At 57.5% G+C, this 15,831-nt stretch overlaps 2 protein-coding genes across 3 annotated transcripts; both read right to left on the bottom strand.

Moving 5' to 3' along the window:
* Positions 1-92: 92 nt before the first annotated feature.
* Positions 93-7,576, bottom strand: MAFG (MAF bZIP transcription factor G). Its single transcript, XM_084218552.1, has 3 exons — positions 7,464-7,576; positions 3,814-3,875; positions 93-3,726 (listed from the first exon to the last, which is right to left on the bottom strand). Exons 2-3 carry the CDS (start codon positions 3,847-3,849, stop codon positions 3,274-3,276), a joined length of 489 nt encoding a protein of 162 aa, XP_084074678.1. The 5' UTR covers positions 3,850-3,875; positions 7,464-7,576; the 3' UTR covers positions 93-3,273.
* A 1,822-nt stretch (positions 7,577-9,398) lies between these two features.
* On the bottom strand, positions 9,399-12,507 carry PYCR1 (pyrroline-5-carboxylate reductase 1). 2 transcript variants are annotated; one of them, XM_084218365.1, is made up of 8 exons: positions 12,410-12,507; positions 12,237-12,307; positions 11,962-12,141; positions 11,165-11,386; positions 10,643-10,735; positions 10,124-10,287; positions 9,958-10,027; positions 9,399-9,495 (listed from the first exon to the last, which is right to left on the bottom strand). In XM_084218365.1, exons 1-8 carry the CDS (start codon positions 12,474-12,476, stop codon positions 9,448-9,450), a joined length of 915 nt encoding a protein of 304 aa, XP_084074491.1. In that variant the 5' UTR covers positions 12,477-12,507; the 3' UTR covers positions 9,399-9,447. The 2 variants fall into 2 exon arrangements, with proteins under 2 accessions (XP_084074491.1, XP_084074490.1); XM_084218364.1 differs by lacking the exon at positions 9,399-9,495 and having other exon boundaries at positions 9,769-10,027.
* Between the last annotated feature and the right edge of the window lie 3,324 nt (positions 12,508-15,831).

Here is a 15,831-nt window from a genome sequence, read left to right as displayed (position 1 = left end):
GCGGCCCCCAAGGACGCGCAGGCGGCGGCTGTTGAAGCGCTTTATTGTCGCGTACACAGGCGGCGGACACTGTACAGAATAAATAACGGCAATAACTTAGCAATAAATACCGCCTGCACCGAGCCCGGAGCCCTCCGCGTGACCCTTCCGTCCGCCAGCCCCGGCTCCGGCCGGGAGCGACTGCACACAATTCACAATACACAAATCCCGGGCGGGCCGGGGTCGCTCCCGGTGGGGCTGGCGCAGGACCGACCCCTCCCCGACGGCCCGGAACGGCACCAGGAAAAGGAGAAAGGGAACACGACACCCTTCACAGCAGAAAACCAAACGGACGAGCACCTCAGGAACAAGAACTGTCACACTCCAGAACACTATATACGAGAGAGAATTCGGCGTGACGGCTCCGGCACGGGCACGGGCAGGACACGGCAGCCCGGAGCCGGACCGGACCGCTCGGACACTGCGGAGACACATCCATCACTGGCTCCTACACTGCACTGAGAACAAAACCAAGCCACGCTCAGGGCACCGCGGCCTCGCCGACACGCAGCGCGGCAAGCAGGGCTCGTTCGGCACAGGGCTGGCTCCGGCCCTTGCCGCGCTCCCGAACACACCGGGGCCGTGGGAGGCAGCAGCGAGGACGGCTGGTCCCTGGGCACGGCTGCCAGCCCAGCACAGCAGCGGCTGCCGCCGGCCCGGGCTGCACCCTCCCTGACACCGAGCACACACAAAGGGAAGTTCTCCGCGGCTGCAGGGCTGCCCGTCCTTGCCTGCTGTGTTCCAGCTGTGGAACCAAGATCCTAGCCAGCCCCATGCACGCCTTGCCCGCTCCGCTGGCCCAGATCAGGACTCAGCTGTGCTCCAAGGGCTCTGCCTGGTTCAATCTCAGCCTGGCTCCAAGAGGGACAGGGTTAGGAATGACACCCCAGGACAACTGGACGTCTCTGTGTTCTGTAAAATCTCACTTCTCCCAGTCACCACACAACCAGCTGGAAGACCAGAGACTGCTGAGTGCTGTGCAGAGTGTGGCCTGCGTGGTGAATGGCTGGAAGTGGCACATCAGACACTTCAGAGAAGAGAAGAATAAGTCCAGGGCCAGAAGGGGGATGTCTGGAGGTTCTAACCTGCTCCTCCTTTGGGAAGTTTACTTGGAAAAGCATCCCAAATAACTCCTTAAACTCCCTATCAATCAGAGCAAAGCTGATCTCCTCCAGCAGATCCCCATCAGCTACCTGCTCCTCTCCTGCCACACTGCAGCTTTTCTCAGGCTGACCTGCCCCTCCGCTCAGGGGACAGCAGTATCAGTTCAGCAGAGAGAAACATCCCCAAAACCTATCCAGCACAGCCATGCCTCGTCATGAGAATGTGGCTTCACTCGTGTTACCCCAGTCTGCCCCCTCCACTCAGACCTTCAGCAGCCAGGAGATCACATGGGCTTCCCCCTCATGTCCTGCTCCTCTAAAACTCAATAAATCAGCTCAAATCTTTGGGAAGGGGAGAGGGGAGTCTAAGTGTTTGTGGAAGTGGAACCTGGCCACAAACAGCTTCTCAGCTGCATCCCAGCTGTGCGTCTGAGCCCTCTCCTAAAAGCCCTGGGCAGAAGCCACCCCAGGAAGGACAGCGATCCTGCCACAGCACTGGCCAGCAATGTGCAGACACCAGGGACTAGGCTGTCCCACGTTGCCCCTCTGGTTGCAGACTTGCCCCTCTTGTTCAGGTGAGCCATGAGCACAACACAAGTTCTGACCACAGGATCTAATTCCAGAGCTAAATCCCATCAGTGTTCTCCTAAGCCTGGACAAGTCTCCCTCACGTTACTTCCCTGACAGGTTTGCTGCATGAAGAGTGCAGCATTTTTCCTCTCCAGAGAACCAAGCTAGCCTGGCACTGGCTGCTGAGCAGGGGCTGCCTGTGCTGCCCCCACACCTCGCTGCACCAGCCAGCCATCCCTGTCTCCAAAAACAGCAGCACCTTCGCCTGTGCACCAGAACCCTTCTGGAGAATTCAGAGAGATTCCGACTCACTCTCTCAGTCGAGTTTAGGGAAAACGACAACAGTGTGAAAGGACAGCACATGGCAAAGGCACCGGCACACCACAGCGCCGCTCGAGAGCTCGGGGAGCAGAGCGCCCAACACAGGGGGACACCACAGGAACTAGCAAGGTCAAGAATAAGTCACTTTTGGTACAATTGCAAAAAGATATCAAACTGGATTTGCCTCTTTTTTTGTCTTTTTCTAAGTTTTATAAATAAAGTCTGATAACTCTTTATAAAAACTAACCTCAGAGCCACAAACAGTTTGCGGGAGGTTCATGAGAAACTTTAAAATTATTTATTTATTAACTTTTAACTAGCAAAGTCTCTGAGAATATTTCCCCACTCATATGGTCAAATATTCTCGCCTTCTCAGGTAAAAAAGCTGACTATAAATACGCTCTCTCTTCTGTCCAATTTTAAACTTAGATAATTTAATAATTCTTAAAACGATGTTTCTCTTTTTAAATAAAGGGCTATTTAACCACATAAACTGGTTGTGTAAACCATCACACTAGAGACACTTGATACCCTCAAAACACGGGAACAACTAGTGATTTTGGTCTTGTTCAGTGCAACACATTAGGCACAAAACCGGCCTGCAGTCAACACAGTCCCGCTGCTCCCTCCTTCCCTTCCCCGCGGGGCTCAGGACGCGGCAGCGCCGTCCCCCAGCACTGCCAGCTCACACAGCCAACGGCGTGGTCTGAGGGAAACCCACGGCTAGGGCACAGAGGCACACCTAGAAAGGAATAAAACCTAGGACACAGAACACCCCAACTGTAACTACAGGTACCAAAGGAGACAAAAGCAGCAGGTTCAGGCGCTGAGATGCACCACCTGGAAGAGTCATGAAATAAAGCCTTTGGAAGTGACCGAAAATTAGGGTTCCCAGCCCCCAGGAAGAAAGCTTTCCTCGGGCCACTCCTCCACCCTTCTCTCAGCCACGCTGCACAGATTTTCTTTGGGTAGAAAACCAAAATCTCACAGTCTGTCCCCAGGGCACCCGAGGGCTACAGACTGCTGGGTGGGAAGCTCTGTCTGCACAGGACAAGGGATGCATCACCACTGCTCATACCAATCTGGACACAACAAAATAAACTGGAGCGATCAGCAGGCCAGTCCTGGGCCAAGTCAAAGGAACCCGGACCCATGTGGGGAGGGCTTGTGCTTTGGGGATTCCAGGCTGGTTTTGTGCCTAACTGCCCTGCACAGACAAGCTCAGGCAACGCTCGCTTCACTAAGACCGGGCGTCCGTTTTGGATTTCACTATTGTGATGACACTGGTAGTAGCAACCTTGCCAGGGACGAGGGGCCCCATACTGGAAGTGAGAGGCCCCCGTGCAGGGGTCATGGGGCTCCGGGCCACGGTTCTGGCGAAGTTCTGGAGGGCCTCGTATTTGGAGCGGAGAGCATCAAGTTCCATTTTCATGCTGGCGTTCTCTGAGGCCAGCTTCTCCACTTCTTGCTGCAGCTCTGCCTTCTGCTTCTCCAGTTCCTCCTTCTGGGTGACGCGCTTCACTCTGCAGCTGGCCGCGTAGCCCCGGTTCTTCAGCGTGCGCCGACGCTGCTTCAGCTGGATGATCTCCTCCTTGGACAGGCCCCGCAGGTGCTGGTTCAGCTCTCGCACGGACATGGTCACCAGCTCCTCGTCTGTCAAGCTGGTCCCATTCTCGCCTGGCTCCCTCTTCACCTGGGGGAGAGGCAGCACACACCTGTGAAGCCTGAGGCGGATGCCTACGCCCGTCCCCGCGCCCCTTTCCTCCCCCCGCCACCTTACCTTCAAGGCCTTGTTTCCTTTGTTGGGGGTCGTCATAACACGACAGCCTTGGCAGCTGGGTTCTGCAAGGGAAGGAAGGTCACATTAGCGCCTGGGACACAGCAGAGCCCACGGCATTCCTCTGGCAGGGTCCAGCAGCAACGCCCCGCCGTGCTCCGCATGCTGGCCCCTGCCGTGGAAGGCAACCAACAAGCAGCCAGCTGGGCTGCACTCACAATGAGCAGTGTCCCTGAGCAGAAACTGCCGCCCTTACACACCTCTGCTGCCACGGAGACTCTGTGGCAATGCTGCTTTTTGTTTATTGGGGGGGGAAATTAAAGAACTAGGAGGAGTCAGAACACATGGAAGCCACATTTTTAAAAATAGCCTTCTTGCAAGCAGCAGGCAGGGTCCAGAGCATGGCTGCTCCAAGCCAGTCATGCTGACTCAGCAGGCTGGCACTCTGCACCACTCGCTCCCAGCCTCGTCCTTGTCACTCCCAAGCAGGGCAGCTTACCTTAACACGCCCTTCCAACAGGTGCCCAAGCACAGCCCAGGAGCTCCCCAGTCCCACCAGACTCCAGATGCTCCCAAGGATGGTTCAATAAGACATAACCCTGAGCAAGGGGTACAGGGCAAGCCTTGGACACACTGGAATTCCACCACAAATCTGGGCTGATGCCTCAGCAGCCTTCACCTCTCCCAGTCATGCAAAACTGACCCCAGTTGTAGGTCTTTTCTATGAGAAAGTACCTGTCAATCCCTGGCAAGCCAGTGCCCAGAAACACCTTCTTCCTCCTTATCTTAAGAGCCAAGGTGTGCTCACAAGCAAACAAAGATTTAAGGTGCCAAAAACCAGAGCAGAGCAGACTCCTTCCCTGCCATGGAAGACAAGACTTCAGAACTGGTAAGAGTAATTCCCAGGCCTGCTTTACAGAGACTTATAGCCAGGCTCCTGCTTCCTTCCCCACATACCTCCTCCACCCAGACTTTTCAGTTCAGACTGCTACTACACTGCCCAAGGAATTGATCCACACAGATACTCCCTGACAGACATGGCTGTGCTTAAACAGCCCAAACTGCACTCCCATCTCAGCCCAGACTGCCCCCAAGCAGCCCTGCCAGGATTCCCGTGCAGCCTTCAGGTGCCTCTGCCCCTTTCATCTCACAGGTGTCAAACAACAATTTTGTTTGCCCCTGCCTTTACTCCCAGTAGGACTCATGTCCAGTTACGGACCAGAACCAAATGCACACACCAGCAAATATGGCTTAGTGCTCTTCCAGCAGCTGTGGCACAGGCTCTCTCCAGCGCATCTACGACCTACGGGAGGTGAACAGGACCAGCAGTGCCCAGAACACCAGCAGAGATATTCCTGAAGCTCGCAGCCTGCCAGGAGCCAGGCTATTTATATATACCTAGAGGACAATGCTCCTTCCAACAAGATGTCTGCTACACCCAACCACACTGGCATAGCCATGGTCACTTGCTGCCCAAGGAAGGCAGCTGCAGTGAGGCAGGACAGGCAGCAGGCAAGCAACTGCTGCACAAAATCAATTCTTCCCTCCTTCCCAGACTGCTGTTTATTCCTTCTGTTCCTACCTGGTAAACAACATGTCTGCTGGGAAAAAGGGAGAGGAAAGGGAATAGCTGGAGAGACCAACGTCCCTGCCCTTGCAGCACTTCTGTGCCCCATCCTCTTGCAAGTGGAAGGAGTCAAGGGCAGGCATGGGACATAGGAATTTGCCTGCCCTGTGGCACTAAAGAATTTACAGCTGCCTGGCAAGCACACAGGCTGCCTTCATTACAGCAGATCCAAAATGAAGCAAACAGGGCACACGCATGCTGCATCAGGCAGGGCACTGGGAAGAGTGCTCCTCTGCAGGCTGGGGAATGGCTGGCGCTGGCAGAGCTGGACACAGCAGAGGCAGCCACTCATTCCTGCCTCTGCACACTCTAACACAACACTCCCCCAGGCAGGAGCCTCTCTCAACAGCCATCAGAGCAACAGGAGTATCCCCAAAAACCTAGTGATCCCACCTCTCCAAGGAGCAGCAGTCAGTAGAATGGAGAGAACAACCTGAAGAGTTTCCTGGGTCCTGTTTTAACCTGGCTGTTTGGCAGCTCACAAAGAGGACACCCAGAGAACGGGCGACATAGCAGAGACCAAACTTTGCCTTAACTCTCCAGACTGCTGATGGATCAGCTTTTGATAGCTTCCTGAAGAAAGATCACACTGAAAAGTGCCAAACGCTATGGCTGCAATGAAGAAACTGCAGCCTCGACACATTTCCCCAGAGCTCAAAAGGCCTGAACTCAGCACAAGCACAGCCAATTCTCCCCTCAGCTCAGCAGCAGCACACGGGAGCTGACAGCAGCACGCATGATCCAGCACGGGCCCTTCTCCACGCTCCTGGTGCAGAACCCTGGAGCCCCGTGTAAACACGGTGATGTCCCTGCTCCAGCGGGGCAGAGGGAGGGCTGTGCTCCCCCAGGGGCTCCAGCAGGCACGGCAGCATGGTCTGTCAGCAGCGACGGGGCACACCGCACAGAAACACTCTCTCCCAGCGTGGATTTCATACTGTTTATTTGCTTGCTGGCAAATTGGCTCACACTGTCTCATCCAATGACTGCCCAAATTACCTGCGTAGCCAAGACACTGCCACCGGTGTTCCCCACCCTGGGGGTCCCCTGGTGATGTCATCCAACCCTGGGCACTTCCACAGCAATTTTTTCCTCAAGGAATCTGCCCACCCGGCTGGTTTTAGCTCTGCTCACACTGCTAAAGCAAAGGGCCAGCTCAGAGAGACTCCCCCCCACCCCAGGCGGTGCCCTCCCGCGACCACAGGGCTCACACATCCCGGACAGCCGGAGACGTGCCCGGCTCTGAACAGCGTGACCGAGCCGTGCCCGGCACGGACGGACGCGGCCCCTCCGTGCGGGTCAGACACCGCAGTCCTGCAGGAGCCCGCTCCGCTCGGGGACTCCGCCCGCACGGCTGCAGCCGCCGAGCAGCCCGAGGACACGGTACCGACTGCGGGCAGCGGGGCTGGCCTGCCTGCCTCCGCTCTGGGCACCGGGCGAGCCGCCCCGACGGCTCCTCAGCCTCCCGGCCCTCCCGTCCGCGGGAGAAGAATGACAGACCGCGGCGAACACCCGCGGCGGGAGGCGGCCGCCCGGCGGGAGGGGGAACCCGAGGCCCCGCCGGGGGCCGGGTCGCGGCCGTACCGGCGGAGCCGGAGCGCCCGGAGGTGCGGCGGGGTTGAGCAGAGCGGGCTCGGCCCGAGGGCAGCCGGGCTGCAACACGATCGGGGCGCCCGGCAGCGGCGGGAGGGAGGGGCCGGATGCGCCCGCGCTGGCTGCGGGTGGAGCCGGGAGGCGGCGGGCGGGGCGGGGCAGGCCCCGGGCCAGCGCCCCGCGCACCTGTTGCTCGCCCGCCGAGCGGGGCCCGGGCGCGCCGGGGCGGGGCGGGGGCCAGGCGGCCGCGACCCCAAAGCCCCGCCGTGAGTCAGCGATGGCGGCCCCGTTAGGCACCTGTCGACCCCGCGGCGGCCCCGGCCACCATCCCGGGGCCCGCCGTGCCCGCCCCGCCCCGGCCCGCCCCCGGGGACCGGCCCGCCCCGCCCCGGCCGGTGCCAGGGCCGCGCCCGCCCCCGCTGCCGGTGGCCCTCACCTCCTGCCGGGGCCGCCGGGCCGGGCCGGGCCGGGCGGGGCGGGGAGGCCGCGCTGGGAGGGACCGGGACTCACGAGCCGCCACCGCCGCCGCCGCCGCCGCCGCTCACGGACTCGTCACGTGATATTTGGGTCACGTGGCTCCATTCATGAAGCGCCCGGCGCAACCGCCCCGGGCCTTAAGGGGGCCGCGCGCCGGGCCCGGGGGAGCGCCCGGCCCGGCCCCGGGGCGAGCGCTGCCGCTCCGCCGAAGTACGGGGTCGGCCGCGGATCAGCTCCCGCCGCCTCTGGCAGCAGCCAGCGGCGCCTGCCGGTGTCCCCGTTGCACATCGCGCGTTTCAGAGCGCGCAGTCCCTCGGGCCGGGGCCGCTCCTCTGCCCTGGAGCGCTGCTCTCCCCGGTGCCGCCGGGCTCGCCCCAGATGTGTTCCCAGCCCTTCTGCTACGACCTCAGGCCCGTGACACTGACCCCGGTGCCCACTGTTTGCTGCCATGCCGCAGGCAAGGCCGGCCGGACAAGATGAGCGCAGCAGAGAAGGGCGAGGGGCGAGCGGAAGGCGCAGCAGTGAAAGCGGGGTTAAGAGAGGGGACGGCAGGGTTAGGACAGGGGTTAAGGAGAAGCCGTGCCCGTGGGAGCGGCAGGGGCTTGGCGGGCCCGGATCCAGCAGCAGCGCGGCCGCTCTCTGCTCTGTGCACAGGCGATGCGGCCGCCAGCCTTGCAGGGCTCTGGTAGCCCCTGATGGCTGGGTTTCCATCTGCTGCGGCTAGTTACAGGTCTATAACCATCTAGGAAGTTCATCTGTAGCTCTGTCTCTCTGGGAGGAGCCGGGGGCATCCCCTGCATCTCCCTGCAGAGGGGCTCAAGCTCAGGCATCCATTCATTCCACGTCCCACTTTTTCAGCCAAGTGGGAACTCTTTCCACAACATTCCCTTGCATCTTGCACCAGGCAGTACTTCATCCATCTGACTTACAGCTTGGCCTGTCTGCACAGGTATTACGGATCCTGAGCAGAAAAGGGAGGAACGTATGACACCCAAGGACTCCTGACCTAGTGGCCACTGCCAGTGGCAAGGGACACCCCCAGTCAAAACAGCTGGGATTAGCCACAGCTCTCATCAGAAACGCAGTTTTTTATGTAAAGAGGGAAGAGGAGTGACCATTTGTCACACATACAGGGTCATACCTTGCTGGCAGCCAAAAGCCTAACACTAAAAATACCTTACCATCACCAGCACCTCAGAGACAGCAGGAAATGTAAAAACTCACTAGCCCTCCACCTGCCAAAGCACCCAAGCAAGGCTGGCAGTAAGGAGGGGCAGTGAGAGGTCACGGACCCCCAAACCAGACTGAGCAGAGAGAAGGGTGGCCGCTGGAGAGAAAAGGAGCGCAGTCCCATGTTCACACCACACGTCTCTCTGAGGGGTGGGAGATCAGGCAGAGGCACTTGGTCCATTCCAAGAGGTGATTCTGGGCCCAGCCCCTGATGCACCATGCAGCACGGTGTTTGTTTGTATGGCAGCATCTGCTCCAGCTAGTGACAGCAGTGACAGGACATAAGCTCTGACAGCAGATGCAAGACAGGGCCAGAGAGGATTAAACCTTTGAAACCAAAAGTTCTGAAACAGCTTTAAAAAACCCTGTTAAAAAAATTTCTGCATGGGACACCACAAACACTGCCTGAGTCCTGGAAGTACCCAAGGCTACTGGACAAATGATTTCCTTGACAAAGCTCTGATGAGAGTATCACCCCTGCCCAAGAAAACACCAGTGCCAGGGACAGCTCACCAACCCCACTACAGGTTAAAGACCCTCTGCTACAGCTGCTGCAAGCCACAAGCCTGGTACAGGGGACACCAACAGGCTGAGCGAGCGTTTTTCCTTGGACAAAAGAGAAATAACACAGAGAACACTAACGGTTGTGGCTTAGGAATGGTATTCCTGTATTAGCATTCCCACTGAAATACTCAAAAACACATGCTGCTCACTCACTGCCCTCTTGTCCCTCTCCCTCTGTGGTGGGCTGGAGAGGAGATCTGGAGGCACGAAAGGTAGAGATCATGGTTTGCTACAAGAACAATTTACTGGAAGCAGTAATGAGATAAGAAAACAAATAATAACAGCGACAATACCAAGAAGAGTGTAGAAGAGAGGTGAAGATTGATTCACACACGATTGCTCACCACGTGTAACATGATGCTGCTCCCGCTGCTCACTTCATGCACCCAGCCAGAGGGACCCCTTCTCCCCATCCCTCTTCAGCCCCTCTCCCCTGCTGCAATCCCTCCCCTCCCTTTTGCCCACGTGTGTAGAATAACCAGGGTCCTGGCCACCATTCCTGCTACTGCAAAGATTAACCCTGTCCTGGCTGCAGCCAGGACACTGACATTCAGCACTGCCAGAATACAGCAGTCTGGTCAGTTCTTCTTGCTCTTGCTGGTGAACAGACTGACTTTGCTAGCAGATGCCACAGACAGAGAAGGAGACTCCAGCTTCACCTTGTCCAGCAACGTTTTCTTTATGGCTGCTGGGGAAATCTTCTCTTGGTCTGCCAAATGCTGCAGCTCCCTACAATGGGGTAGTGGGAGAGGAAGACATAGAAAAAATAAGATGGGGAGGGTGGTGGGGCAAGTCTTGCAAGCTCTTTAGCTCCTAGTTGCTCACCTTGTCCGGATACAGGAAGCCTCCACAGCATTGATGAGGAGAGAGCGAAAGCCACCACTCTCCAGGAAGTGCAGGGCATGGATGGTGGCTCCCCCGGGCGAGCAGACATGGTCCTTCAGCTGACCCGGATGCTGCTCAGATTCTAACAGCATTTTGGCAGCACCCTGTAGCAAGGACAACACCTGCCAGAGCCCCGACTGAGGAGGGCACTGTTCTCCACTGCACAGAGCAGCACCAACACTCACAACAGGCACACCTGGGCTCCTGCAGCTGCCCAAACACTCTTCAGACTGATGAGGCCTGCAAAGGAGCAGAGTTTCCCAGGCCCCAGCTCCCACACCACCAGCAGCACCAGACTGCTGCAGACACCTCCTACAGCCCCCCACCAGGAACGCGTGCGCATCCAAACCAAACGCGTCCCTTAAAGCAGGCTCTGCCAGAGCACCATCTCAGACTGTGACATGCAGATTGCTCTGCAAGGAGCAGGCACAGACGTGCCGTGCAGGAGGCAGTACTGACCAGCAAGGCCTGTGCTCCCAGCCGAACCGCCAGCCTGCGCGGAAGGCCCATCTTCACTCCTCCGTCCGCAAGAGCGTCCAGGGCAGTGAATGCCTGAGAGAGGGGGAGAAGGGCACGGAAAGACTGCTGCAGGGCTGGTAAGGCTTAGGGAAGAGAGAATCCAGGGCTTCAGGACTGTTCCGTGACTCCTGTCACCCACAGACCTGACAAAAGCCTCCCCCTTTCCTTCACGGATGCCACGCCAGGCTTCCCTCCCACTAGTTCCAGCTCAGGAGTTGGGGAATGAGAGAAATTCAACTTCTGATCATGCAAACTACAGGCCCAAGTTTTGCAACATGGACATGTGGGCACTGCACACTGGCTACGGACTTCAGACTCATCTGACTCTTAAAAAAAAATTCCTGCTGTCCCAAACTGGACACCTGGAATACATGTCCCATTGCAAATTGCACAGACTTTATGGCAGGAAAAGCCAACTGCTCTCCCTGAGATGGCACTAGCTGAGGAAACAGCAGCACATACATACGCAGGGCCACTGCCACTGAGCCCCGTTACAGCATCGATGAGGTCCTCTTCCACCTCGGTGCAGAAGCCCACGCTGGCCATCAGCTGCTCCAAAAGCTTCCCATCTTCCACATCCGCATGAGTGCCAGTGGCATAGACTGTGGCGCCTTCCCGGACTATCACAGGGGTGTTGGTCATGCACCTGATCACTTTTGGTGTAGGGCAGAAGGTAGAGAGTTTCTTAGGGCAGAAAATCATTGAAGATAGAAAGTAAGAAAGAAAGAAAGAGGGGACAAAAAAAAGATTTAGTGCATATGTTTCATCAATGGGCTGTTTAGGAAAGGACCCCCCAGGGGCGAGAACAACACAAGCAGAAGGAAAAGAGAGACCTGTGTATATCAAACGTCCGGCTTTGAGCCACAGCAGCCCATCCAGGAAAGTGAAGCCTTAGTCAGTACCAGCAAAGCAGGAGCTGGGCAAAGCCGGGTTGGAAACAGTATCCCAAAGGCCTCAATCCCACATCAACCCACAGATCTCCAAAAGAGCTCCTGCAGACACTTAGCATAAAATCTGCAGAAATTCAGGGGAGATGACCCACTGCTGTTAAAAGAAACATGACTGGACAGCACCTCATGTGAGAGAAGAGCTGGATAAAGCCTCTAATAGCATTTGCCGAAGAAGACAGGCAAAGGTGACCAAAACCAAGCTGGCTGCTGCTGTGTGACTTTAGTCCTGAGTAGCACGAGTCCGTGGCACGGGCTCCTGGGGGCCAGAGGAGCGGAGCCGGCTCAGGGCCGTGCCCGGTCCCCGCTCACCTTCTCGATGGAGCTGATGGTGACGCCGGCCGCGCAGGACACCACGATGTGCCGGGCCTCGATGTCGGGGCCCACCTCCTCCAGGATGAAGGGAATGATGGGCGGCTTTACGGCCAGGAAGAGCACATCGCTGCTCTTCACCGTGTCCTTGTTGCTCACCGTGAAGTTCACTCCCATTTTCTGCACCGGTTCGGGGAGAAACGGGACCGTTCAGGCCCGGGATGGCCCGGGAGGGGAGCGCCGCCCCGCGGTGCCCGCTACCCGGCCGCACTCACCCGCAGTCCGCTCACGGTGGGCAGGTCAGTGTCCGGGGAGCTCGCCGTGATCTTGTGCGCAGCCAGGACCCCTGCGAACGACCCCGCGTGTCAGCCCGAGGGACCGGCACCACCCGCCCCGCGCCCACCCGCCCCCACGGAGCCAGGGCGAGGGCGAGCTGCCCCGCGCCCACCTGCCGCGGTGAAGCCGCGGGCCAGGGCGAAGGCGAGCTGCCCCGCGCCGATGAAGCCCACGCTCATCCCGGTGCCGCCGGCCCCGGCCCCGCCGCCGTACACGTGGCCGCGCGCACGGAGGCGAGGCCGCGCGGCGGGACGGGGGCGCGCAGCCAATCGGCGGGCAGGGGGGCGGGGCAGCGCCGGCACTCCGCCACTCAGCGGGCGGGGGCGGGGCCAGCGGCACGGCGCCCGCCAGCGATTGGGGCAACCGGCGCCCGGTGTTGCATCATTCAGCGCCCGCGGCGCCGCCCCGCGCCGGCCGCGCCGCCAGGCGGCGCCCTGCTCCCGCCGAGCCCCGCGGGCCGGGCCGGGCCGTGCCGTGCTGAGCCCCGCGGGCTGCGCCGGGCCGAGCCGTGCTTCCCCGAGCCCCGCGGGCCGGGCCGGGCCGGGCCGTGCTTCCCCGAGCCCCGCGGGCCGGGCCGTGCCGGGCCGTGCCGTCCGTGCTTCCCCGAGCCCCGCGGGCCGGGCCGGGCCGGGCCGTGCTGAGCCCCGCGGGCCGGGCCGTGCCGGGCCGTGCCGTCCGTGCTTCCCCGAGCCCCGCGGGCCGGGCCGGGCCGAGCCGTGCCGTGCTGAGCCCCGCGGGCCGGGCCGGGCTGTGCCGTGCCGTGCTGAGCCCCGCGGGCCGGGCCGAGCCGCTGCCGGGGTTGTGGTCCCAGCACCGTCCCCCGGTGTCCCGGCCGCCCTCCCGAGCGGCCCCGTCGGAGCCTGGCGGCGCTGGGCTGCGGAGAGGCCGGGCCGGAGTGAAGCGTTCCTGTAAAACCCAGGCAGCAGGCGGTGATTTTTTTTCCCCTAAGTATCATCTTACCTGACTGTTTTTATTTTTTTTTCCTTGCTTCTTCATTGACAGAAATAAAGCTCAGTGTTTTTTCTGTTGGTAAATGTTCCTAAATACTGATCTTTCGTGGGTACTGAATCCCAGACTTCCAAAAAAGAAGGGAAAAACCCAATCCAACCCCATTAACAATTCCAATTTAATCTGTCCATGCTGGAACCCTCTGGGTGCAGTCTAGATTGGCTGCAGCCACAAGTCCATAATTAATGAACACACATAAATCCTAACTTTAGTTTACCAGAAGAGGTTGGGAATGGTTGGTGACTACGGCAACCTGGTTCATGGGGAGCTACTTGATCATCATCTGTTAATTAAGGGGGGAGATGCACTCTGGAAATTAAGGGGGTTCGGAGAACTGAATGGTGACAGAGCTGGTTGGTAAATCCTGATGAGTAGATATCAGATGTTCTCTGTTCTGGATTGGGCAATCTCATAGTTTCCAATGGTTGGGGAATGTTTTAACCACTGAAGCATGAGGTTTTGATTTTTTTTTTTATTATTTTTTTTCTCCTAAAAGAGAGGATTGTTGTCCACACAATCTTTTTTTGCCATTTTGACCATGTTCACATTTTTTGCTCAGTCTTTGGCTGGCAGATGAGAAAGCTAAATCTGAACACACTGTTCTTGGCAATGACTTGTGTTTCCACTCCTCCAGTCAGTGGGATCATGATTTCCATGTTAAATTCTCTTTCCCCTTATTGTGAAGACGCTCCATTTTGCCCTCACTGTTTCCCAAGTACCAGTTCCTCTCTGGCCCTTTGACCCTGGCTGGGTGTAAGTTGCATCAACCCATGGCACTGTCAGTTTCACCGTGTTTCTGCTCTTGCTCCCGCTGTCTTCCCAGCAGAAGCCAGGAGTGCCTGCTCAGCCCCACGCTGGCAGCCAAGAGCTGCTGCTGCCTGAGCACGGTTGGTGCCATCCCTGGGGACAGGCACCCCCTGCCTGGGCGCCTGCCCCGCGGGCCCCCAGCCCCCCGAGCCACACCAGGACGGGGCTTTCCTCAAGCAGTGTTCCTGCGCCCACTGCGTTGGGTTTTATCACAAAAGCCATGGTCCTTCACAGGCACCTGTTTGGTTTTTAGTGATCTGAAATAACAACAACTAAAAACAAAGTAATTTTCAAGTGTTACACAGCTTAAGTTGTCCGTATTGATGGGTTTAACAGGAGTACATCATAAATGCTCAGGGTCCCTTTGTATGCAGTGGCTCTTGTAAATTGACTCCTCCAGCACAAGTAGATTTCCTTTCCTAAGTTAGCATTTTGTTCTTGTACAACCCATAATTTGTTTGGGTGGCAAGAAATAAAGCTCCTGGTTTATATCTATAGCAGATAGCCTTGGGACTTGCCCTGCCAGCCTCCTCTTGGACCACATCTTCCAGATTTCCTGCCCTTCACTGGAACTCACAGAAGAGAAAACCCCCTGGGCAGGCTGTTCCTCTGTGCTGGATCCTGATTCTTGTCCCACGTCCTGGCTGATGCTCCTCACTGCTAAGGGCTGCTCCTTGCTCAGAATTATTCCACATCATCTGTCCCAACAAGTTTTCCCTTCGCTTTTCAAACCCCACACAAAGCAGTGATGAAAAGTAAGTTTGCTTCCTTATTCCTGAGTCATTCTGCTGCCTAGAATCCCCTCAGAGGTCTTGCTGTGTTGTGTCTGTTGTTTTTGGGGTCTGTGTTCAGGCTTTGTACACTGGAATGAAGTGAGCTCTGCCTTTGTGCAGGAAGGGCTGCGTCCGCTGCAGTGAGTGTGGAGAGGATGATGACAGTACACAGATCTCAGGAGATATAAGTATACATCTGCCATTCAGCTTTATTTTGTTTTGGTTAAAAAATAAATCTTGCTTCTGACAGGCAGCTACTGGAGATTTTAATCAAAGCACTCAAGTCTGCATGTGCTGCACAAGCACTTGGACACTCTGGCTTCTCCCTGCAACAAATGAAGATTCCTGTGGGGCCTGAAATCTGAGCTGAGAAGTCTGGAACTTTAAAGTGGGTGTTTTGTCAGGGGTGGGTCTGGGAAATTTGGCTCCCTAGTGATAGAGAGTGCTCAGGAATCCCGAGCTGCTCCGGGGTACCATGCACAAGTTCTGCCATGTCCCGTCCTGCCCGTGCCCCCTCCCCGCCCGGCTGCGTCTCTTGTGTGGCACTGTGAGATCAATCAGGCTCTGCCTCCCCTTTGCCATGCCCCAGAATTTATCTTCAAGCCTCCAGAAAAAAAACCCCTTGACCCCAGCGTAAAGAAATGGTGGCCCATGGACTAAGACAGAGCACGTGCCAAGGTATTTTCTGCGCTGCTCAAGGAGGATGGCAGGTCACACTCGGTCACTTTGCAGGCTGGCTCTGCTCTGCACCCTGACTCTCAGCAGCAGAGCCCCGACTTTACAAATATTCATTTCTGTAGTGACTCAGTGTTTGCTAAATAGGAGTATTACATTAAATAGGCCTCCTCCAAAGTGTGCACTTGAGGATATTCCTTTTCTATGATAGACAGCAAAGGAGAGGAAGGGAAAAGACTGGCAACCTTCAAAATACTGTTATGGCTGTGGT

The sequence above is a fragment of the Fringilla coelebs genome, assembly GCF_963513975.1.
Source record: "Fringilla coelebs genome assembly, chromosome: 19".
Classification (NCBI taxonomy): domain Eukaryota; kingdom Metazoa; phylum Chordata; class Aves; order Passeriformes; family Fringillidae; genus Fringilla; species Fringilla coelebs.
The sequence above is the reverse complement of the archived record's forward strand: the minus strand, read 5'-3'. Positions and strand labels throughout refer to the sequence as shown.

Bases quoted from the DNA above. Each gene is read 5' to 3' on its own strand.
- MAFG (XM_084218552.1), bottom strand. From the start codon at position 3,849: ATGACGACCCCCAACAAAGGAAACAAGGCCTTGAAG. The intron at 3,727-3,813 runs GTAAGGTGGCGG...CCTCTCCCCCAG, and splicing joins AAGGAAACAAGGCCTTGAAG to GTGAAGAGGGAGCCAGGCGA.
- PYCR1 (XM_084218364.1), bottom strand. From the start codon at position 12,476: ATGAGCGTGGGCTTCATCGGCGCGGGGCAGCTCGCCTTCGCCCTGGCC. The intron at 12,142-12,236 runs GTGAGTGCGGCC...GAACCGGTGCAG, and splicing joins CCACCGTGAGCGGACTGCGG to AAAATGGGAGTGAACTTCAC. The intron at 11,387-11,961 runs GTGAGCGGGGAC...TTCTGCCCTAAG, and splicing joins CCATCAGCTCCATCGAGAAG to AAACTCTCTACCTTCTGCCC.